The 23,464-nt window shown below is 59.4% G+C and overlaps 1 protein-coding gene across 10 annotated transcripts in view; it reads right to left on the bottom strand.

Moving 5' to 3' along the window:
• EPN2 (epsin 2) overlaps positions 1-22,542 on the bottom strand; it is a 77,719-nt gene extending 55,177 nt beyond the window's left edge. For 4 of the 10 annotated variants that reach the window (XM_021067964.2, XM_021067963.2, XM_084986380.1 and 1 more), the window contains exon 1: positions 6,921-7,075. Coding sequence is in view for 4 of the 10 variants with exons in the window: in XM_084986377.1 (XP_084842503.1) it covers positions 277-308 (32 nt within the window). In the remaining 6 variants the exon portion in view is untranslated. Of the gene's footprint in view, positions 1-276; positions 470-4,151; positions 4,234-6,920; positions 7,076-21,953 lie in introns of those variants that run through there. The other 6 variants (XM_084986377.1, XM_084986370.1, XM_084986383.1 and 3 more) reach the window with 3 other exon arrangements.
• Positions 22,543-23,464: the final 922 nt, after the last annotated feature.

Below are 23,464 nucleotides of genomic sequence, written 5' to 3' on the forward strand. Positions count from 1 at the left end.
AGAGCCCCCCACACACACACCTGGGCTCCCTGCTGCCACCACCACCAAATCCCGAGGCCGCAGCCTCATCAGGGCCAGCGGCCATCTCGGTCCTCTCGAAAGGCATCCACCAGGCAGAGCTGCTTCCAGAGCCCACGCCACGCAGCAGCCACCCCCCGCCCCGAGAAACACACACACACACACGCCCAAGGCCACCCCAGCTCCACTTCCCGCTGTCCCATCTGCCTCTGCTCCCAGGCCCAGCTCCTGGTCCTCCAGACCCAGCTGCAATCCCACCTTCTCCCCGACTCTTCCAGATTTTTCTCCATTCTTGACCTCTCAACCAAGAATCAAAGCCACAACTCAGCGCGCCACCAGCTTCCGTTCCACAAACACTAGCTCTGTCTTCTCGGGGGGACCGAGGTCCTGGTGGCGGAAGCCACAGCACTTCACGTCGCTCTGGCCCCGAGGCCACGTGCTGCACAGCCTCCAGGCTGACGCTGACGGCAGGTATTTATATTTGCACAGCTGTCGTGCAACTGCCCCGGATGTGATGCCCATTCTTCCACACCAGCTGACTGCCCCTTATAAAGTGGCACAAACTTTCCTCCAATCGTCTCTTTCCCAAACCTGTGGGCCCAAAGCACCGTCAACAGGCCCACGGCAGCGCTGGGCATCAAAGAGGCGCTCGGTGAGGACGCGCTTTCAAGAGAAGTGTCAGAATCCCCTCACGGCCACGATGCTGGAGGAGGGGCCCGAGGAAGGGGCCAGACGCTGGAGGGGAGCTCTTCACGCCAGGAGTCATCACCCCGGCCTCTTCAAGAGTTCCCGGAACAACAAATTCCTGTCCAAACCTCCAGGGCCTCCCAGGAGCAGAGGGCAGGTACCGACACATGGCCCTTTCCCAACCCTCGGCTGGGGCTGCAGGCAACTTTCAAGCCTTGGGAAAGGGAACACACCCCAGCCTCCTCACACGTGGTAAGACCAGAAAAATGACCCATTTTCTAGAAGTCACGCATGAACTGCCTGCTGAGGAAGGACAGCAGTGGCTTCCTATTTCCGTTTACATGCGCCATTTAGAGTCGATCAAACTTTTCGGCATGAATTTGACCACTTTTTTTTTTTTTTTTTTTGGTCTTTTGCCATTTCTTTGGGCCGCTCCTGCGGCACATGGGGGTTCCCAGGCTAGGGGTCCAATCGGAGCTGTAGCTGCCGGCCTGCACCAGAGCCACAGCAATGCGGGATCCGAGCCGCATCTGCGACCTACACCACAGCTCACGGCCATGCCGGATCCTTAACCTGCTGAGCAAGGCCAGGGATCGAACCCGCGACCTCATGGTTCCTAGTCGGATTCGTTAACCACTGCGCCACGACGGGACCTCCGAATTTGACCGCATTTTAACAACAGCATGACCAGATGATTCCTCAGCCCCAATTCCCACAGGTCACGTTTACAGAACAGAAGTGCAGAGCCTCAGGACCCCAGAGGGAAAAGAAAGAGCCCTTTCCGCAAAGAGCGGTCAGGGCAATTATTTGAACACCGCTCCTGCAGCCAAGCCTTCCCGGTCACACAGACTTCCTCCCAGCAGCCCAGCGGGGGTCCCCCAGGTCCCCGCGCAACACATCCAGGCAGCTCTGGGTCTCAGGATGGACTTCTGCACCGCTGGCCAGGGAGGTGAGGTGTCACGGAAACAGCCTCCTGAGGCGTGAGACGGCCAGTCACGGGTGGGTGCACGTGAACCAGCCTGACCCCTCCGAGCCTCAGCCCTGCTCCCTGGGAAGCGCCTGCCCCACGAGGGCTGTTGTGAGGGCACAGTGAGGGGACGGGAGCACCTGCCACAGCTGCAGGGGGAGGCCACGGAGACAGCGTGGTTTTGAATCTGACACAGGTGGCAGCAGACACCAGCTGGGGCACCGACGGGCGGTGTGGCCCGAGGCAGGCTGCCGAACCCCTCTGCGTCTTAGAGGTTGCACAGACAAAAGAGAAACAGTGACAGGCCTTGGAGGAGGGAGATGACATACAACAAATACTGGGCATCAAAGGAGCCACACAGAGCCTGGCACACAGGGGACACGCCAAAGACCCCACGTGTTTGATGTGGTGGACTGGCTGAGAACTGCCCCTGGAGGAAAATGAAAACGTTTTCTAAACTCTAAACGCCAAAGAACGTTAAATTACTCTGAACTGCTGGAGGGAGGAGGGACTTCCACACTCACGCCGGTGGCCGCCCTGCGACCAGCACCGGGGCCTGACCCTCCCAGCTGCTGGTCCAAAGAGCCTTGGCAGCGAACATCCTGCCTGATGTGTGGGAAGGAAAAATCGGCTTTTCAAAGAGTCCTGGACTTGCCGCCTCTTCGACGGGTGCTGAGGTCTCCTTCGTGAAGACTAACCTGAGCGGCCACGCCTGTGCCCGCAACCCAAGGGATAATCACGTGAGAACAAAGCGGAGACGCGGCTCTGGGGAACCAGGTTCCCTTCCCAAGGGTCCTGCCTCCATCTCCAGAGCAACATTCAGAAGCATTTCGGAGGCAGGAGAGACCTGCTGCTCTGGAGTGTCCCCTGCACGGCCAGCGCCGACACCCCACGTGCCTCTGCACTCTGTCCTCTGGGCCGGGGCTCCCGAGTCTGGTCCCAGGACCAGCGGCATCAGCATCGCTGGCAGAAAACGCCCATCTTCAGGCCTCGCTCCAGCGGCACTGAATCAGAGCCCCGGGGGTGGGGCCGCAGTGTGGCCCACAGGCCGGCTGGACGAGGCCGATGAGCGGCCTCGGAGAAGCACCGCTCGTCTGTCTGCAAAGAGGCTATTATTGGCCCTCTTGAGAGACGAGGGCACCAAAGCTCCGTGATTAAAGGGCCCCAAGCCATCCAGCCAGGAGACCAAGCTGTACCCACACCTGACTCCAAAGCTATTTGTCACGTGGCCTTCGGAGCCAAACTGTGCCATGTGGTGCCCTGCGAGAACACCTCCTTGGGAGGGTGGGGTGAGAGGAAGCATGAAGCCTGCGCTCAGAAGCGATCCATCACAGATGCTCTTAAACCCCGATCAGGCATCAGCCCGGCTGGCCCGCCATGCCTCAGGGCGCGCCTGCTGTTCCGCCATCCACTTACTGGCCAGGGGGCCATGACGGGGACACCCGGAGTCCCTTGTTTAAGGCCCTCTGCGCACCCAATCCCTACGCCTGCTTCGAGCGGGGAGACAGCCGCGCCGCGCGTCCCGTCTCCAGAGGGCGGGAGGACCCCTGGCAGGCGCAGAGCCGGCTCTGGGGCCTGGGTGCGCGGAGCGCGGCGAGTGACCAGGAAAAAGCCCCCGTGTGTGCAGGGAGCCCTGTAACCACGCTGCAGGCCTGCTTCCGGGGAGCCAGGCCTTTTACCAAAGGGACGCCAAGCTAGCCTGTCACTTCAAGGGGCCCACTAAACGCTGGACATTCAAACCTCAGTGCCTTCGCCGAGCCCAACGCTGGGAAAGGACAGCTCCTCGTTCACGATGCCCAGCCTTCTGCGTCCGCCGGGGCCTCCCAGCTCACACGTGTATCCTCCAACTTAAGCGAGCGCCGGCTACACGTGGGGCTCTCTGCAGCAGCTGGTGGAAGGGGGCACGGGGTTTGGGACTCACCCAGACCGGGGTCTGAGGCCTGGCCGGGTCAGGTTCTCAAAGGGGACCTAAGCGCTCGGGGCCTCGGGTTCTCTGCTCAAGGATGGGGGGCTCCCGGCGTCACCCGTGGACACGAAGACAACACGCAGTCACGTTCGCCAAACACGTCTGCTCACACAGCCTTGCCTTTCAAGACATCGGGAACCCAGAAAACTGGTCTCGGCAAGAAGCCCGAGGACCGGTGCTCCCAGCCACACCCTCCCGCCCCGGGGACCCTCACTGAATTCGCTTCTCCGAGTTTCTACCTCCAGACACCTCGAACAAGCTCATCAAAACCAAGGAAAACTCCACGGACAAACTTAGCAGGAAGGCCGTCCGTTTCCAAAAGCTCAGCAGGCGGAGATAAACAGTCACTTCCCCACACATCGGACCGGAGGCCCCTCCCTCCTCAGCACTGGAACCGGGTCGCCCGCGCCACTCGCCCCACAGCCAGTCCCTTCGCCACTTTCGCAGACGAAGTAACGGCAGCCACAGGGTCTGGGAGCCAACAGCCCTGTGTGAACCAGCCCCGTCGCCTACCGACCGGGGGACCTCGAGCTCGCGACTCGCGCTCCTCGCCTCGGGCCCCGCACCCGTGCAAGGGGCCGATGCCCCTGAGACTGACACGCGGCCGCGGGACCAAGAGCAGCGGGTGGTGCGAGAGCGAGACAAAGTGGCGTCCGGAATCAGTAAGTGTGTTCCCTGCCCCCCAGGGCTACTCAGTCACACCGGAGACCTTCGGCCAGCACCCGCCACGTGCCAGGAGAAGGAAAAGCGACAGAGGCACCCCTGGCCGCAGAGCTGTCACAGTGTCACAAGAACCCAGGTACCCAGACAACGTGCTGAGGGCTCCAGAATAAAGTCTAGGCAGTGCGGCTCAGGGAGCAGAGCTGGAGGGCCAGCCGCGGGCGCTGTCGGTGGCTGAGCCTGGGCAGAGCGGTTCAAACAGAACGCGGGAGCTGAAGGCCCAGGTGGCAGGTGCGAGAGAGGACGGGTTAAGTCCTCGGCTCCTCCCCAACCTCAACCCCGAATCCAAGCCCTGGTTTCCCCAAGGCTCAAGGTCACCAGGTACTCAGGCCTAAAACCACAACCACCAGGCTCAGCCACACCCCACCAAGCCGACAGGAGGCTCTGGGCGACCCCCGAGAACAACTGCCAGAAAGCGCTCGACACCTGACCACGTTTCCAGAGTGACAAGGACCACAGTCCCAGGCAGAAATCTCTCGGCACTCTGGGCCACCGAGAACTGAGAGCTACGCCTTCTAATGAAACCTAAATAATGATAGGACCTGGCCACTCTTCAGGTTCAGGAAAAGCCAAGCCACAAAAGTAAATCAGAGTCCCAAATACTTTTCAACAACAGGTCCTCATCAGAATCCCAGCTTGGGAGACACGCGTCTCGTGTGGAAGGCGGTTACATTAGGACTCAGCTATGTTTCTAGAAGGAACGTCGGCAAACGATGGGTCATGTTTCAAGACCATCGACCATGCTAGGTTGGCCACGTGAAGCCTCTCTCACGCCTCAGGCACGTGCTCTTCCCAGAGCGCCCCCCCCCCGTGCCAGCCTCGGGGTTCAGGGAGGCACAAAGGCGCACCCACAGCACCATCCAAACCGGCTCCCCGGGAGGGGCCCGCGGGACGCAGCCCCAAACTGTGCCAGCGAGAAACCTGCATCTCACCAAACGCTGACAGCTGAGAGCTCATTTACCGCCTACAAAAGAAAAACCTGGGGGCACTGGTTAGAGATGGCTAACCCAACATTACAGCTAAAGCAGCAAATCAGCTTTAAAAACGGCAAACTAAAACCACGGATAAATAAGAGAGGAGACGATGCGGGCGGCGCCGGCGCCGCCACCACAGTCACTGGAACAAGTGCCATTCACTCACGGCAGTCCCTTCTGAGGTTCATTTAAATACAGATGAAAACTTAATTATCAGTGCAAACTCCATCACTGCTGTGCGGGGTTCCAAGCATGAAACCTGTCAGCGCCGACCGCCCGTATCTAGAGCTGAGGCACACACGAGTGTGCTGCCAAATCCTCATTATCTTCAATAACGGCGGGGGGGGGGGGACTCAAAATTAAGATTCATCTTTTGCAGTCATTCTAACCTCCGGTACCAATCCCTTCTTTCACGGGCATTCGCGGGAGGTGCAGAGGAAAGAAAGAACTCACGCGTCTCATCTCTTACTGTCCATTTTCTTGTGTGAGGGTGAAAAAGAGGAGGGGTGATGCTGAGCATCCCTGAAAAAGAATCCCCAAACACCCCGGGGAGCGCCCAGGAAACCAGGCTTCCAGCCCGGGCCCTGACAGGTATGGCTTCCGGACCGTGGGCCGGTCTCTCCGGGGCCTCCGTTCCCCCCATCTGAACTCTCAGGATGGCCAAGCTCCATTCTCCCTTCCAGCACAGGCTCAGACGCCTCCCCAGGGCAGCAAAGGGAACCCCTGGGCGGAGGAATGGGTTTCTCCGCTGGCGTTTCTGGGGAGGGCAAGGCCGCGGCCCCCCGCCCCCACAAAGCCACCGGGCCAACTCCGGGTCACAAACAAAACCTGTTGGCTCAGACTCCTCTAGGAAGGGCCGGCCTCTCCCAGGGCGCTGAGCTCCTGGGGAACCGCCCCGCCGCGAGCGAGGAAGGGTCTCCTGGAAGAGGCGGCCCCACGCACCCATGCCCCCACCCCGACCAGCCCAGCAGGACAGCCGGGCGGGGTCTCTGCCATCCCACGCGGAACAAAAGGCAGCTGGAGCCTGGCTCTGCCGCCCCCGTCCCCGCTGTGCCGTGGGGCGGGGGCGGGGAGGGAAAGCCTGGTCCCCGGGGAGGGGAGGGGGCCCGCAGCAGCCCGGAGAGGGGCACCGCCGGCATCCCCGCCAGCGGACCAGCGGACCCCTCCCCCGACTCCCGGAGGGAAGGGGCTCCCGGCCCGGGGGAGGGAGCAAAGTGCCCCGGGGAGGAGGGGTGGGGTTGTTCCAGGCAGAAAGGTAGACGGTGAGGCCTGGAGGGGCTCCCGGATCTGGGGTGGGAGCGGGGGGTACCCCAGGCCCCGAGGATGTGAAAGACAGAGCCCCCCGAAGGGGAAATGGGAGGTCCCTGCAGCGGAATGAGGGAGCCAGATGGGGAGTGGGCCGCGCTCCAGCCGGCGGGGCGGAGCCTGTGGGGCAAGAAGGGGTCCCGCCGGAGGTGCGGACCCCGCTCGGGCGGCGGGGTGCAAGCTCTGGGGGAGGGGCCGTGCTCTGGGGGCGTCCTCCCGGGGAGGGGGAGGGTCCGCGCCCTGGGCCCGCTCCGGCCCCCGAGCCTCGCGGGCCTCGGCTCACCTGTGCTCCTGCCCCTCCGGGCCGACCCGGGTGCGCGGCTGCGGGCGCCCGTAGCGCTGGGCAGACGGGAGCGACGGGAGCCTGCGGAACCGCCGCCGCCGGCGCCGCCGCGTCCAGCTCCGTTTGACACCCACTCACCAGCCAACATGGCGGCCGGGAGGGGGCGCGCCGGCTGCGTGCGCGCGCCCGCCGGCCCCGCCCCTCCGCCCAGCCCGGGCCCCGCCCCCGGCGGCTCCGCCTTCGTGCTGCGCGGATGCCCCGCCCCCGCCCTCAGGCCCCTCCCCATCGTCCAGCCCTGGCCCCGCCCCCGAGCCTGCTGGCCCCGCCCAAGCCCCGGCCCAGCCGGCCCCGAACGCGGGGCGCCCCCTCACCCCAAGACCTCCCCACCCACGGAGGGTACCCACGACCCCACGCAGACGACACAGCACCACAGCCTATGCGCCAGTAGTCTAAGCAACCCCCGAAACCCAAACCCGCGTCCCAACGACCCCAAACCCCCACAGAAACCCTGGCAAAGTCATACCTGAACCCAGGCACAAGGCAAACTTCACTGAGACCCCACAAATCCCCCCCACACCGCAGCTCCACTCACCCCTCTCCAGCCCCCGACCCCCCCCCCACACACACAGCCCCCAGGCTGCGCTAAAACGCGCCTCCCCTTGCAATGAGCGCTGGGGAAGAGCCCCAGGTCCGGGAGATGGAACCGGAAGGCGGGGCTGCCAGGTGCTGGGGTACATGTGGTCACTGTTCACTAATGTCCCCTTCAGATGTGTCACTTTAATGTGTGTATCTGACCTCAATAAAACACACACAAAGATTATGCTGAGAAGGGCGGGGCTGTGCCCTAAAAAGGCGGGGCCGGGGCCACCGCCCTCCCCTGAGGGGCTTGTAGACCCTCTGATGCAGGCGCCCCCGTTCCAGAGCCTCGCTCCCCCGTTGCTTTGGTTCAGCCAGTGCCGCCAAGACTCCTACTCTGTGCCACTCCCTAGGCCCGGAGGAGAGCGGACCCTGGAGAGGTGCCCAGCATTTCACAGCTGCTCCAGTCAGGGTGGGGTCAGCAGAGACCCCCCACCGCAGGGTCTGGGAGGGATCTGGGCTTGCTGGGTTGGCACACAGCACTCCCCTGCCGCCTGTGCGCCAAGGAGGCCCTGGGAGGCATCGACAAAATGCCAAGGTCTGGTTTCAGGGAAGCCGTGTCCAGAAGTCCTACTCTGCCCTCACTTACCAAGGCCGCTAAGACAAGTCACTGCCCTTCTGGAAGGGCGGGCAGGGGTAGGAGAGAGGCCCTAACACTGCAAATCCACTGGCCATTATTCCTTTGAAAAGCCCAACACTGGAGTTCCCGTCGTGGCGCAGCAGAAATGAACCTGACTAGGAACCATAAGGTTGTGGGTTCAATCCCAGCAGGTGAGGCCAGGATCCAGCGTTGCCGTGAGCTGGGGCGTAGGTCCCAGAGGAGGCTTGGTTCCCGAGTTGCTGTGGCTGTGGTGTAGGCCGGCAGCTGCAGATCTGATTCCACCCCTAGTCTGGGAACTTCCATATGCCATGTGGAGCCCTAAAAAGACAAAAAGACCAAAAAAAAAGCCCAACACTGATAGTTCTAATGACTCGAAACCCCTTCTGACAGTTCACTGCCCCTTCCCACTGCTGGGTGTCCCTTCTCCGCCAGGGGCGTGATGAAGCCCTAGTGTCCTACCTCGAGGCCGGAGCCTGAGCTCCCCATTTTGAACCTGGTCCACCCTCCCAGAGAAGCCCCTCAACCAGTCCCCACCTTCTCTGCTGGCCCTACCCTCAGAGAGCTTGCGGCTTCAGATGAACTTCTGCCAACACATAGTGGGTGCCTGGTGTGGGCTCGAACTTTCTGGGAGGCTGGAAATTTTGTCTGGCTGCCCTGTCCACATGTAAGCCCTTGAAATGTGGCTACTGTGACCAAGGAGCTGCATTTTTTTTTTTAATCTTTTTTTTTGGTCCTGTTGCCTTTTCTAGGGCCGCTCCCGTGGCATATGGAGGTTCCCAGGCTAGGTGTCGAATCGGAGCTGTAGCCACCGGCCTATGCCACAGCCACTGCAACGTGGGATCCGAGCTGCGTCAGCTCACGGCAACGCCGGATCCTTCACCCACTGAGCAAGGTCAGGGATCGAACCTGCAACCTTACGGTTCCTAGTCGGATTCGTTAACGACGACGGGAACTCCCAGGAGCTGCACTTATTTAAAGACCTTCTTTAACTGATGAATTGAAATAGCCACCTGTGGCGAGATGCTGCCACACGAACAGCACTGGTCCCCAACCTCACCCCAGCCCCTCGAAGTGAGTGTGGTTCAGGTTTGCATTTTACGGAAGAAAGTGAGGTTTGGAGAGACGGGGGACCCCCACCCCCGCCCCGCCCACTCGCGAGTCCCTGTGGCCACAGAGATAAGATGTTTAGGAAAGCGAGGACAAGCCAACCCCAGCCCAGGAAGTGAGTTGAGAGCAGATTCACTGAGGGGGTGGGGGAGGGCCTCGGAGGCCGGAAGACCACTCGCGCCCCCCTCCCCCCGCCCCGTGCAAGGTCAGAGGGGACATTCCTGCATTCCTCCAAGTCACTTCTTCCTGCCTTCGCCCTCTCTCACTGGCCTCTCTCAACTCCTGCTCCTGAAGACCCTTGAGGTCAGCAGCTGAAATTTTAAGCCCAATTTACAGATAAGGAAACAGGCAGCACATGGCAGGGCTGGGGTTCAAACCCAGGCTCTTCATGTAAGCAGCCTTGCAGAGGAAGGTGCTGGAAAAGCCAGGTATTTTGCCCGAGCCCAAAGCAGTCCCAGGGCACGGGGCTGGGGCAGGCACGCTATCCACCCTTCCCAGGATTTGGAGGTCGGGTCCAGATGCCCAGCGGAGGCAGAGCCACCAGGGCTGGTCGGCAGGTGGGGGGGGTTTCAGAAGCAGAACGAGGCAGGCAGGGATGTCGCTGGGTTCAGGAAGGAAGGCTTCAAGGGGGAGGTGCCACGGGCAGGGAGCCAGTGAAAAGAGTCTCCTTATTAAGATGCGGAAAGAAGAGTTCCCGCCGTGGCGCAGTGGAAACAAATCCGACTTGGAACCGTAACGTTGCGGGTTTGATCCCCGACCTCGCTCAGCAGGTTAAGGATCCAGCGTAGCTGTGGCTGTGGCTGTGGTGGAGGCCGGCAGCTGCAGCTCCGATTAGACCCCTAGCCTGGGAACGTCCATATGCCACAAGTGTGGCCCTAAAAAGACAAAAAAAAAAAAAAGATGCAGAAAGGTCTCCGGGATCTTTGATCAGGGTTTGGACTCTAGATTCAAATGTTTGTCCAAAAAGACAAAAACAAACAAACAAACAAATGTTTGTCCAGCATGACAAGCCTATGCTGGGAGCCCCCAAACAACTAACTGTTTTGTTGCGTGACCTGGGCCTGGCACCGCTCCTTCCAGGCCTCAGGGTCCTGACCTGTGATGCAGGAGTAAGGACCCCGCGCACCTTGCAGGATGACACTTTGGTTCAGAAGGAAAAAGCCGAGAAGGAAACGCTTTGGAAACCATAGAAGTCCTAGACCAGTGTTGGCAGTGGTTCTTCCTAAGATGCAGAGACAAAGCTAGCCCACCCCCTCGCACCCCTCAGGGCTGGAAGTGAACACAGGCAGAAACTAAAACACTGAAATCACATAGGAAATCGTAAAAGAAAGGGCTGTGAGCTCGAAGGAAACTTCCTTCTAGTTTGTGGGGAAGGAGTGATCAGGGCAGACTTCCTGGAAGTGGAGGTACTGGAGTAGGAAGTAGTAATAATGACAAGAACAACACAGCAGTGAGCCCTGTGCAATGCTTTGCATGGATTACCTCATTTCCTCTTCATAACAGTCCATCATTATCTGCATGATGGAGGCTCAGAGAGATTCAGCTATTTGCCCGTGATCACACAGCTTGAAAATGGCAATGCTAGAAACCCCAGGCCTGACTGAGTCCAAAGCCAAATTCTTGAGAGGAATTTGGACAGGCTGAAGGGAGATTTCCTCTCCCCTCCAGCTCTATAACCAAGGCTGAGCCAATCAGAGCATCTCTCTTGGTCATAGTGATTGGTTTGCAAATGGGCACATGATAAGATGGACCAGAGAGACTGAAGACCAGGACTTGGGGTGAAAGCATCGGAAAAGAGGAGTTCCTCTCCCATCACATTGCTGAGACAGTGTGAGATAAGCCTGGGAGAGCCAACCTGGAAGGGGTAAGAGATGAGAGAAGATAAACTTCTGCTGATATTGTTTGGGCACCTTGAACCAGCCATGCCTGAAGCTTCCCCTAGTCTTTTTAGCACATAAGTGAATACCTCAGTTGGGACTATTTCAATAGAAAACTCAGCTCAAACTAGCTTAAATGATCATTGGAATCAATTGGTTCACTTAACTAAAATCTCCAGAGCTAGGGCTTCCAAGTACAGCCAAATTCCAGGTCCATTTCTTTGACATATACCTACTAGGCACATCATAATTTTCCTTGGCTAATGTCTTGACTAATGTAAGTTGGCTGTAGCAGATCCATGCCTCACATCAATAGCCAGAAGCAGAGTGTCTCTTTCTCCCAACCAGCAAAATAAAACCCAAGACTTGCTCTGATTGGAAAACCTTGGGTCACCTGCACATCTCTGAGCCAACTGTGGGGAGTTTGATGAGGAATTAGGGTGATTAGCTTAGGCCCCTCAAGGGACAGTTACAGGGAACTACCATGGTGGCTCAGCAGGTTAAGAACCTACTCGTATCATGAGGATGTGGGTTCAAACCCTGGTCTCACTCAGTGGGTTAAGGAGCCAGCATTGCCATGAGCTGTGGTGTAGGTCGAAGATGAGGCTCAGATCTGGCGTTGCTATGGCTGTGTTGTAGGCCAGCAGCTGCAGCTCTGATTCAACCCCCAGCCTGGGAACGTCCATATGCCTGCCACGGGTGTGGCCCTAAAAAGCAAAAAGGGGAGGGGAACAAGTGGTGGGAGGTGTAAGGCAGACCCACCGCTCAGCTCAGGTGAGTCCCCTCTTCTCCCTCAGCCAGTTGACTGGGAACCCAGACCTCACAGTAACAGCCATCCACCCCACTTCCAAACAGTTTTTATTTCATGTTTGGACAGCTCCAGGCTTTGACATTTGCAACATTTACTAAATCAACCAATAAACCGATAATTCTGTTGAGGCTGCATAACACCTTGCTCCCAAAGCTTCCATCAGGCCTCAAGGACACGTTTCTCTGACCTTCTTCCCTAGGGCAGGAAGTGCAACTAAAACAGCATTACCTTAATATAGAGTTTCCCATCTATGACCCAGCGTTTCTAGTTTTCAGCGACTGTGACTTGTCCGGCTTTTTCCCCTGTAGTGATGAACATTCCAAACAGGCCACTTATAAGTGTTTTCTTCAAGCTGCAGGAACTAAACATCGTGCATGAATTATTTCACGAGCAGTCCAGAGGCGGGCATATCCCTGGCTGGCCAATGAGAAGGTGCATCATGATTGGTTCAGGGCTGCACATGTGACCTAAGCCCAGCCAATAAGAGCCTTCCCCAGGATTTTAGCTAAAACCATCAGGAAAGTGGCCCTTTCTACTTCTTCCTTCTTCTATCTCTCTTCTTTTTTTTTTTTTTTCTTTTGGCTTTTTAAGGCCATTCCCACGGCATATGGAGGTTCCCAGGCTAGGGGTCCAATCAGAGCTGTAGCCGCCAGCCTAAGCCAGGGCCACAGCAACGCAGGATCCAAGCTTCAACTGCAACCTACACCACAGCTCACGGCGGTGCCGGATCCGTAACCCACTGAAAGAGGCCAGGGATCAAACACGAGTCCTCATAGACGCCAGTCAGGTTCACTAACCACGGAGCCACAACAGGAACTCCAAAGTTTTCTTTTGACAGAAACTTCAAACTCTTCCATTCCTCTCTCTCTTTTTTCTTTTTAGGGTTGGCTGCACCTGCAGCATATGGAGGTTCCCAGGCTAGGGGTCGCATGGGAGCTGTAGCTGCTGGCCTACGCCACACCACAGCAACACCAGATCTGAGCCACATCTGTGACCTACATCACAGCTCATGGCAACGCCAGATCCTCAACTCACTGAGTAAGGCCAGGGATCGAACCCACATCCTCATGGATGCTAGTCAGATTCGTTAACCCCTGAGCCACAACAGGAACTCCTGAGCCTTTTTCTCTTTCACTTCTTCTCTCCCCTTCTTGCTTTCCACATCTTTTTCTCTGTGTCCCCTCTCTTTTTTACATTATTGGTATTATTTCATTTTGAGAGCCGCACCCGCAGCGTATGGAAGATCCCAGGCTAAGGGTCGAATTGGAGCTGCAGCTGCCGATCTATGCCACAGCCACAGCAAGGCAGGATCCAAGCCAAGTCTGCAACCTACACCGCAGCTTGTGGCAATGCCAGATCCTTACCCACTGGGCTGGGCCAGGGATCGAACCACAATCTCGTGGATATTCGTCAGGTTTCGTTACCACTGAGCTCCAGTGGGGAACTCTCATTATTTTTTGATTTAGTAAACGTCTTTTAAAATAATCCTTAAAAAATGCATGCACACAGTCTGCAAATACCCAGCCAGTACTTTTCAAAACTGCCAAGGTCATGAAAGACTAAGCCGGCAGGACAACTCAATGCAATGCCATGGCCCCTACCTGCTTCTCAGGACTGAGAGGATGGAGAGAAGGCATTTGGTCCAGGGCCCCGTGCCGAGTGGGCCACCGTGCACTCAGGGCACAGCGTTGTTGGACGAATGCCAAGAGGGCGGGCAGGGGCCCCAGGCCCGGGCTGATGGGTAGCGCGGCAGGATATACCGGTCTATCCAGTGACCCTGGAACACATCTCCAGACCGGTTCTGCCTCCGTCCTCTCCACCCACTCCCTCTGCTCATTCCCACAACCGTCCGTTTCTGAGCCCCTCCTTGTGAAGCTGGGACTCAAGCTGAGACGGGCTTGTACCTGGGGCCGCCAGGCTGCGGGGAGACTAAAGACACAGCAGTTTAAAAGCCAGGACATGGGGGTCGCGAAAGAGGGCAGGAGGCCAGGGACCGCAGAGGCTGCAGCCCATCTTCTGCTTTTTCCGCCTCTTTCTCTCCTTCCTTATTTCCTCTCCCCGCTGCAGCCCCCTCCCCTGCCTTCCACCTCTTTCTCCAATCCAAAGGAGATAGACGGTGAGGTCGGAACGCACATATTGTTATTATTTTTTGTAAATGTGCTTATCTGAGCAGAAGGCTGAGGATAAAACTGCATCTCCATCCGCTTCCTCTGAGTGGCCGGACGAGCCGCCCACACACCCAGACAAGGGCAGGAGGGTGCGCTGGCCAGCTGGGACCTGCCAGCCCCGCCCGGGCCTCTCCCTGGGGCGGCCTCAGCTTCCCGGGGCTCCCCACGGGAGGCACCAGGTCCCTGAGCCCCGGGGTGGGGGGAGGGGCTGCCCGGCTCCGCAGCCCCTCCCGTCTCGGGTCCTGCTGCCTCTGCCTGCAGCTCCCCCTCCACCCCCAGGCTCCTTCTGCAGCCAGCCTGGCTGAGCGCGGATAGGCTTTTAGGATCTGTAGGCATCTCCCCTGGGAGCCCCTTGGCTGGCTGCCACGGGCATGGTGGCACCTGCGCCCCGCTGGTGACAGTGTGGGTTCCGGTTTCTGTGCTCCAGTAGCTTCTCGCGGGAGGGCTGGGACGGGCTGGGACTGGCCTCGCTCACCTGTGTCTCTTCCTCTGCAAGGTTCTGGCCCCGGAGTGTAAGGTCCCAGTGTGTTTGTGGAGTAAAAATGGAAGACAGGCCATCCCTGGGGGAGACCCCTGAGCCCAGGGCCCGCTGACTTCGGCCGGCTGGGGAGGTGCCCCAGCCCCAGCCTGCAGCCTCACAAAGGGGACAGATTTGGGAGCCGGGTCCCCTCGCAGCGCAACACACACGGGGATTCTTGGAGCCTCGGCTTCCTCACCGCAGGTGGCAAGGGCCGCTGGGGAGACAAAAGAGATGTGGGGCCCCCCCAGCCCCTCCGAGGACCCTGCACCACACTTAGAATCAGTCGAGAGCCACCCCGCCCTGCCTCCCCCCCCCCCACCCCCAGACGCCCCGTCCACTGCCTCCAGCCTGTCTCTGGAGCCGCATCCCTCCTGACCCCTCAGTCGGCGCCCACCTCTCCGCCTCCCCTGCAGGCTTGAGGTCCAGCTGCCCCATCCACAGCGGGGGACCCAGAGCCGTCTAGCCCGGGTTCCAGTCCCAACACCCCCCTCACCAGCTGTGAGACTGTGGGCAACCCACAAACCCTACCAGCCTCTCGCACCTTTGAAGTGGCTGCCTCCGGGTGAAGGTTGGTGGCAGTGACGGGCAGGGTCACTGCACGGGGTTGGTGTGGCGCCCACATGGACACCACCCCGCAGCCCCTCTCCTGAGCGCCTTTCATCTCCTTAACCTTCACGTCAACCCAAGCAGAAGACACCCCCCGATCCCATCTCACCAGGGAGACGAGAGACACAGGCTGGGCGGGGTCACGGCTGAGGACTCGCCGACTGAACGTTGGCACTTGGCGCCTCCAGAAGCCCACGAGGACACAAACGGAAGTTGTTTGCCCATGACCCCAGGAATCTTTGGGGACGGGGCGGGGGGATGAGGAGCCCACAGTTGTGGGCACCAGACACAGCCCTTTTGCTGTGTGGTCCTGGCCCTGCCACCATCCCTCTCTGAACCTGAGTTTCATCTTCTCGAAAACAGGGAGAGCAGCCTCAGCATCCCAGATGGGACGGCTCCCAAGACTGAGCCATGTCCCATCTGGGCTCCTGGCCCAGGCTCTGGGAAACAGAGCCCCAGCGAGGGCTCTGTGGGTGCAGAAGCCACAGGAGGCAGTCTCAGCACCCAGGCTGTCACCACAAGCGCCCTGGGGAAACCACATCACGGCCACCACAGGCTCCACCGTCCCCCGGCGACTTCCGCTGCTGCCTCCCCCAGGGCAGCATCTCCTGCCGGCAGTTGGCTGGCCCACCGCTGTTCCTGGAGGCCGTGCAGTGGTCACAAGCCAGGGAGACACCTGTGGCTGAGCTCTTGTCCCTGCATTCCACCACCCGTGACTCTGGGCAGGTCACTTCCGTGCCCTGATCCTCAATGGCCTTTGGCTCTAGTCCACTGCCCAGCAGCCGGGCCTTCCTGCAATCTCCTGACTTTCAGCCTTTGCACTTGCTGTTCCCTCCACGGGAACCCCTTTCCACCTCATTGCTTAAGTGACCACTGATCATGCTTCAGCAGCCTCGCAAGGCCCTCTAGGGCAGCAAGCCCTCACGGAACACCTTCCTCGGACTGGCACCGGCACCCCTTCTCCTCCCCTCCCTCCTCTTCCTCAGGAGCCCTGAGCCCGGGTTGTGCCACCTCCTCTGACTCCCCCACTGCAAACGCTGTGAAAGCACAGACTCATCTTGCCTCCGGCCAAACCTCAGGGCCTGGCACACAGGAGGTGCTCAATAAATGCTTGCTTGTTTTTTCTTGCTTTTTTGTCTTTTCTATGGAGGTTCCCAGGCTAGGGATCTCATCGGAGCTGTAGCCACCAGCCTACACACCAGAGCCACAGCAACGCCAGTTCCAAGCCACATCTGCAACCTACACCACAGCTCACAGCAATGCCGGATCCTCAATCTACTGAGTGAGGCCAGGGATCGAACCCGCAACCTCATGGTTCCTAGTCGGATTCATCTCCACTGCACCACGACAGGAACTCCGATAAATGCCTGTTGAATAAATGAATTCTTTTCTGAAACACTTGTCCTGGGTCAATTCCTTGGTCTTCTGGCCCAGACTTAAATATCACCTTCTCCAGGTAGGCCTCCCTGATTGCTTCCCTGATTTCTCTTCTGGGTTTCCAGAATCTTGCCACCATTTTTCTCAGTCGCCCTGCCTGGTGAGTGCAGCCACCCAGTTACCAGGACCCCAGCCCTGCACCGCATCCGCCTTTTCCCAGGAAGCGAGGAAGGAAGAAAGAGCTAGACGGAGACGGGGGAGGAGGCGGAGGAGGCGCGGACCCTGCTGAAGGCTCGGGCGCGGTGCGCAGCGAGCCTGAGCCGAGGACAGCGCTGCAGCGGGTGAAGCCAGGCCCTCGCCGCTGCCGGAAGGAGGTAGGGGAGGGGCGGGGAGGGTGGTGTTGGGGGGGGTTGCTGGTATTTCCTGAGGCCGCCCGGAAATGCCTGGGCCGACCTGAGGGCAAGGAGGGGGCAGCCCGGAGGGGAGGGGAGGTCCGGGCCCTCCCTCCACGCTTAGGTCACTGCAAGCCCAGCAGCCGCGGAAAGGCTGTCCTCAGGACAGAGGAGCAAACAGGCCCAGAGGGCCAGCGGGTCACACTGCTTCCAGGGCCAGGCTGCACCCTTTGGCCCACCTGCCCCCCTCGCCCATCAGGGCGGGCCGCCCACCAGCCCCCCTCCGCCCCAGCGGGGAGGGGCTCGGACCTCGGGCTGCAAAGGGCGTGGTCACCCGGCTGCTGGGCCAGCAGACGCCAGCTCCCGGTACTGGCACATACTGGCACATCACACTGCCTCTGGGGCCACACCCGCAGGAGGCAGGCTCGCGGGGTCCCCTTTCACACCGGAGACCCAAGAAGGAAGCAGAGTCCACCACGGGCTGGACAACTGCTCTCTGAATTCAAATCCTATCACACTGCCGGTGGCTGGAGGACCTCTGGCCGAGCTGCCTTGCTTCTCTGGGCCTCAGGACCCGCCACATGAGGGGGTAGGCCTGGGCCTAGCTCACTCGACTGTGGCGAGGGGTACGTTGATCTGTGTAAATCCCTGGTCGGGAGTTCTTGTTGTGGCTCAGTGGTTAGTGAGCCCGACCGGCATCCATGAGGACGCGGGTTTAATCCCTGGCCTTGCTCAGTGGGTTAAGGATCTGGCATTGCCGTAAGCTGTGGTGTAGGTCGCAGATGTGGCTCAGATCCCACGTGGCTGTGGTGCAGGCCAGCAGCTACAGTTCTGATTGGACCCCTGGCCTGGGAACTTCCATACGCCGTGGGTGCAGCCTGAAAAGACAAAAAGACCAAAACAAAAAACAAAAAACAAAAAAAAACCACCCAGTTCGGGGCACACAGTATACGCTACATAAATACTGCTTATTACATTAGAAAGATGCTCTGGCCTCCCCACCTCCAAAGGAAGTCTCTCCCCTCAGACTCTACCCTCCACAGACTCCTGCCTGGCCTCTCCTCTCCCCTCCTCTTCTGAGTTCAGTCAAATATGCGTCTTCTATAAAGCTATGTTTGACTACAAAAAAAATAGAAAACAGATCATAGCGGCTCAGACAAATACAGAAGTGTCGTTTCCCCCACCCCAGGGAGCGTGGAGATCAGCCATGGCTGGCACTTCTTTACCAGGCCCGTGATGTCAGGTTTCCTATCTCTGAAATGTCTTGGCTTTTCTCTTTTTGTTGGCAAAATGGCTGCGACTGCACCTGGCATTGCATCTGCATCCACATTTAAGACAGGAAGGAAGAGGAATGGTTGTTAAGGGTCAATTGAAAGGTTTTTTGTTGTTATTGTTGTTGTTGTTGTTGTTGTTTGCTTTTCAGGGCTGCACCTGAGGCATACGGAAGTTCCCAGGCTAGGAGTTGAAACTGGAGCTGCATCTGTGACCTACGCCTCAGCTTGCCACAACCCTGGATCCTTAACCCACTGATGGACGCCAGGGATTGAACCCACGTCCTCATGGATACTAGTCAGGTTCGTTACTGCTGGGCCATGAGGGAACTCCACGAATCAGATTCTTAACCTACTGACCCGCAATGGAAGCGCTAGCATTTGTCCGTTTTATCATGAAGAGATTGCATTTGCCAGAACCTCCCCCTCCGCCGGAAAAAGACTCCTTAGGGAGTTCCTACTGTGGGGCATGGAGTTAAGGATCCCACTGCAGTGGCTTGGGTCGCTGTGGAAGTGGCACAATTTGATCCCTGGCCCAGTGCAGTGGCTTAAGCAGCCCGTGTTGCTGTAGCTGCGGCTCAGATTCAATCCCCGGCCTGGGAACGTCCTTCCATGTGCTGCAGGTGTGGCCAAAAAAAAAAAGACTCCTAATGGGCCAGAACTGTGTCACCTGATGACCCCACTGCAAGAGGGACTGGGAAAGGGAGCCCGCCCCCTTTTCCATTCTCCTAAGTGGCAGGCAGCAGGGGAGGGGGTTGGGGACACAGTAGAGGAGCCAGACCACCCTTCCCCGTCTGCCCCCAGCCCGCCGCTCCCTGGGCCACGCTCTCCATCTGCCTCGCCCACGGCCACCTCATTTCCAGGGCTCCTTGGAGATGAGAAGCTCTGACATCTGCACACACGTCTGCAGGCAGCCATGTGCTGACACCAAGCAGGGCCTCCCGGGACATGTCCCCACCACTCCCTAATGGCTCACAGGTGACCATCACACATATTCAACTTCTCGTCGGTGTCGGAATCTGCGCCCCTGAATTAAAATATTTCTTTTCCCCTCCCTGATCTTATTTCAGGGAGGTAACACCCCAAACCATTCCTTTTACGTATTTCCCAGGTGTGCAGCAAAAAGGTGCCTTTAACCACAGACCCCAGGCACCCAGTTCCTCTCCTGAGGAGTAACTAATCAATACCTTAGGAAAAACCTTAGAGGAGGAGTTCCCTTCCTGGCTCAGCAGTTAAGGAACCCGACTGGGATCCGTGAGGAGGCGGGTTCGATCCCTGGTCTCGCTCAGTGGGTTAAGGATCCGGCATTGCCACGAGCTGTGGTGGAGGTCGCAGAGGCAGGTCAGACCTGCTGTGGCCGTGGCTGTGGCTGTGGCTGTGGTGTAGGCCGGCAGCTGGAGCTCCGAGTAGACCCCTCGCCTGGGAACCTCCATAGGCTGCAGGTGCCGCCCTAAAATAGCAAAACAAACCAAAAAAACCTCCCAACTTTATAGACATTCGATGCATATGGAGGCACATCTGCCTATATCCTCTGTCCTCACGGCCCGTTTCAGCTCCAGTGTGAGCGTGTACCATACACTCTTTGGCACTTTGGTTTTGTTTTTAGCCCCGTGAACAATATCTAACAGGATCACGCGGAGACAGCTTCCTACGAGCACACAGACGCCCTCTTCATTCCTTCTCTGGCTGCAGAGCAAGCCGCTCCCCCTCCAGAGCGGATCTGAGCACGGTGCCCACCCAGAGGACTAGTGGCAGAATCGAGAAGCACCGCTCTGTGGTCTCTGAGTCTCGAGAGCAGGTTCATCGCCCGCTCTGCTGAAGGGGAGGCCAGAGGTTCCAGGACCCGGAGAGACGGGCACCCAAGCGGAGCGCCGGGCGAAGCAGCCGTTGAGTGCTTTCTGTGTGCCGTTTTATCTAATCCTTGCGGCGAGCTTCTAAAGGAGGCGCCATCCATCCTACCCGTAGGGAAACAGAGGCACAGATCAGTGAGGTGACTTGGCTGGAGTCACACAGCAGAGAGTGGCACACACAGTCAGGACTGTAGCCCACAGCTGCCCTGCCAGGGCCCGGGCCCGGCAGCCGGGCACCATCCCCTGATCCAGGGCTGACGCCCACACCCAGCTGAGCACTCCCCTGGCTGGAGGGCGCCCCCTCCGTGGGCCCTCCGGTTCACTCTGCCTGGGGGGGGATGTCTGGGGCCGCGTGTGTCTCTGCTCAGAGCAGGACCAAGTTCAAGATCTCTTTATCTGCGGCATGTGGCTGAGGCACTTGAGGGGCCTTAGGGACCCAGAGGATCTGGAGCCAGACTGTTCCATCCCTGCGGTGTGGCTCCGGACAAGCCACCTCCCTCTCTGAGTCTCAGGCTTTTCACCTGGAAACAAGGGATCAACCATCGCTCTTCCCTCGCGGTACTGTTGTGGGATTAACTTCTCTAATAAACACCTTCAGCACTTAGGAAAGATCCCCGAATATAGAACCATCAAAACAAACAAACAAAAATCATTACTATTCTCATTGTCCTCATTGCTGACATGGTCCCTGGAAGCTGTCCCTGCAGAAAGCGGGCGGGGCACCCAAAGAGCCAGTCCTTCTGCTGGCCTTGGACCCAGGACGGAAGGAGCCTCCCACCATCCTGAGAAATCTGCTCTCCAGGGGGCGAGCCTGAGGCCGGGGGAGAGGCAGCCCCTGCCAGCCCACCCCCTCTTCTCCCCAGGCTCAGGAGGCGGTCACCTCAGCTTCTCCCCCAGTGACCACAGACCTCCCAGGCCGGCAGGCAGCGCCTCGACCTCTGACCTGCAGGGACCCCAGGCGGTGGCAAGAGAGCGGCTCTGCCATCATCACCCCTCCAGGGAGAGCAGGGGAGAGGGTGCTGGGTAGGCCCTGGGCACTCCCTTGCAGGCGATGGCTCCCACGGTGCAGGCCCTCTGCTCAGATGGCTCAGAGCAGGTGGGGGCACAGGGGCGGGGCGGGGGTGGGGTGGGGCCGGTGCGGGAGCGCCCCTGTCCCAGGCAAATCAGCAGCGGAAAAGCTAAGGGCTTTTAAGGACAGGGCACGGGGCCTCCCCTCCTCGCGGCTCCGGAGCGCATCAGCTCCGGGGGCCACTCGTGTGGTCCCAGCAGATCCCCGGCCGCCGTCGGCCGAGGCGTGCCCTGCTTCCCCAGCCTGGGGAGCCGCCCGGGCCCTCGACGTCCCTCCACCTGCGCCCCCCGCCCTTCGCCAGCGCCACCTCCCCCTCAGTGTTCGGGACACAGTTTCAAAAGTCACCTCCTGGGACACCTGCCCTGAGCCTGCCTCCCTCCGCAGGCTGGCAAAGGTCTTCCTGCTCCGGGGGAGCCCGCCCCGGCCCGGGTCTCCCCGGCCCGCCCGGCGCCGACCCTCAGCCCCTTTTCCGCGGGGTCCGCCCGCCCGCCCGGGGCGCCAACGCGCACCGGCAGCGCCCCCTGCCGGCGGCTCCCGCATCACAGCGCCCTCTGCCCGCCGGCGTGGCCGCCCCGCCCGGGGCCCAGGCCCCCAAACGAGACGAGACCGGAACGAGGCAAGAGCGTCAGAGGCCTGGGCCTGAGGCCACAGACCCTGCCCAAGCCCCTGCCCTGCCTCCAAGTCACGTCAGCACATCGCTGCCCTCCCGAGCCTGTTTCCCCGCCTGCAAAGCCCGTCCCCCAGTCACCTCCATCTCCGGAGCATCCGCTGGTGCTTCGCGCTGAACCCGGCCCTGAGAAGTCGGCACAGCCCAGGACGGGCAAAGTCACGGCCTCAGGACCCAAACAGAGCAAAGAGGGGGTGGGGGCCCCACGGCGGCCGAGGCCACGCTCTGGGTCGGGGGCTGGAGGCGAAGACGTCGGAGCCTAGCAGGCTCACCGCCCGCGGCGTCTCTCCTCCCGGTTCCCCACGGCTGCTCGGCTGGTTCCTCCTCCTCTCGCCGGCCCGTTACTGTCGAGGCGCCCCAGGCCTCACCTCCGCTGCACGAAGTCCCGCGGTGACCTCCGTCTAGAGTCTCTAGACTCACGGCCAGTTGGGCCCCGACGGTTCCTAAGTATCGCCTCCACCCCAGGCTCCTGCACCCAACACCCCACATCCGCAAACTCGCCCGGAGTCCCTCCCGGACCCACCGCACAGCACAGGGGCTTGGGCAGGGTCTGTGGCCCACGGGACTCTGAGCCACGCCTGCGCTCCTCCTGGCCCCCAACAGCCTCCACCTGGACTAGAGCGGTGCCGCCTCACCTGCCTCCTTCCTCCACCTGTGTCTCCAATCTGGGACCCCCCCCCCACCTCAGAGCTCATCCCTTGGGCCTCCCAGGACCCTGTCTGGGCTCCCAGCTTGCTCCCAGTTCGTAGGGCCTCTGACCTCTGACCTTCTGTTGGGTCTGAACCTTCCTAAAGTAGGAAGCCCTCTTTTTTTTTTTTTTTTTTTTTTTGGCTTTTTTTTTAGGGCTGCATCTGCAGCATGTGGCAGTTCCCAAACTAGGGGCCAAGTCAGAGTTACAGCTGCCGGCCTATACCACAGCAACGCCAGATCCTTTACCCCCTGAGTGAGGACAGGAATTGAACTTGCATCCTTTATTTTTTTGTCTTTTTGCCATTTCTTGGGCCCATCCCGCGGCATATGGAGGTTCCCAGGCTAAGGGTCGAATCAGAGCTGTAGCTGCCGGCCTACGCCAGAGCCACAGCAACTTGGGATCTGAGCCGCGTCTGCGACCCACACCACAGCTCATGGCAACGCCAGATCCTTAACCCACTGAGCAAGGCCAGGGATGGAACACCGCAGCCTCATGGTTCCTAGTCGGACTCATTAACTGCTGAGCCATGATGGGAACTCCCAGGAGGGCCTCTTTAAGCAAAAGAATGCAGCCTTACAATTACAAAATGAGGGAACCTGGGGAGAGTCAGATTGGCAGAGGGTGGCTTTAACGACTTGTGATAACAGCTTGCTTGCCTGGTGCGGCCTCTTGGGGAAAAGCAGCTTGGTGGTACCTCTCCAAGCCCAGCACACGGCCTCTGCATCAATGCCCAACAGACACATGTTCTAGAACGTTCATGGCTCTCTTCCTAATAGCCTCCCACCACCCCCACCCCGACCCTGGCCACGTGGCCTCCCAGCTGCCTCTAAATATTCTTTTTAATTTGCAGCTTCTGAATAGGCACAAAAAAAGGGTGAGTCTCCATGTACCACAATCCAGC

This window comes from Sus scrofa, chromosome 12, assembly GCF_054392235.1.
Source record: "Sus scrofa isolate SSC_HxYL_T2T_F1_AM1 chromosome 12, Sscrofa_HxYL_maternal_Yorkshire_Landrace_v2.0, whole genome shotgun sequence".
In the NCBI taxonomy this organism is placed as follows: domain Eukaryota; kingdom Metazoa; phylum Chordata; class Mammalia; order Artiodactyla; family Suidae; genus Sus; species Sus scrofa.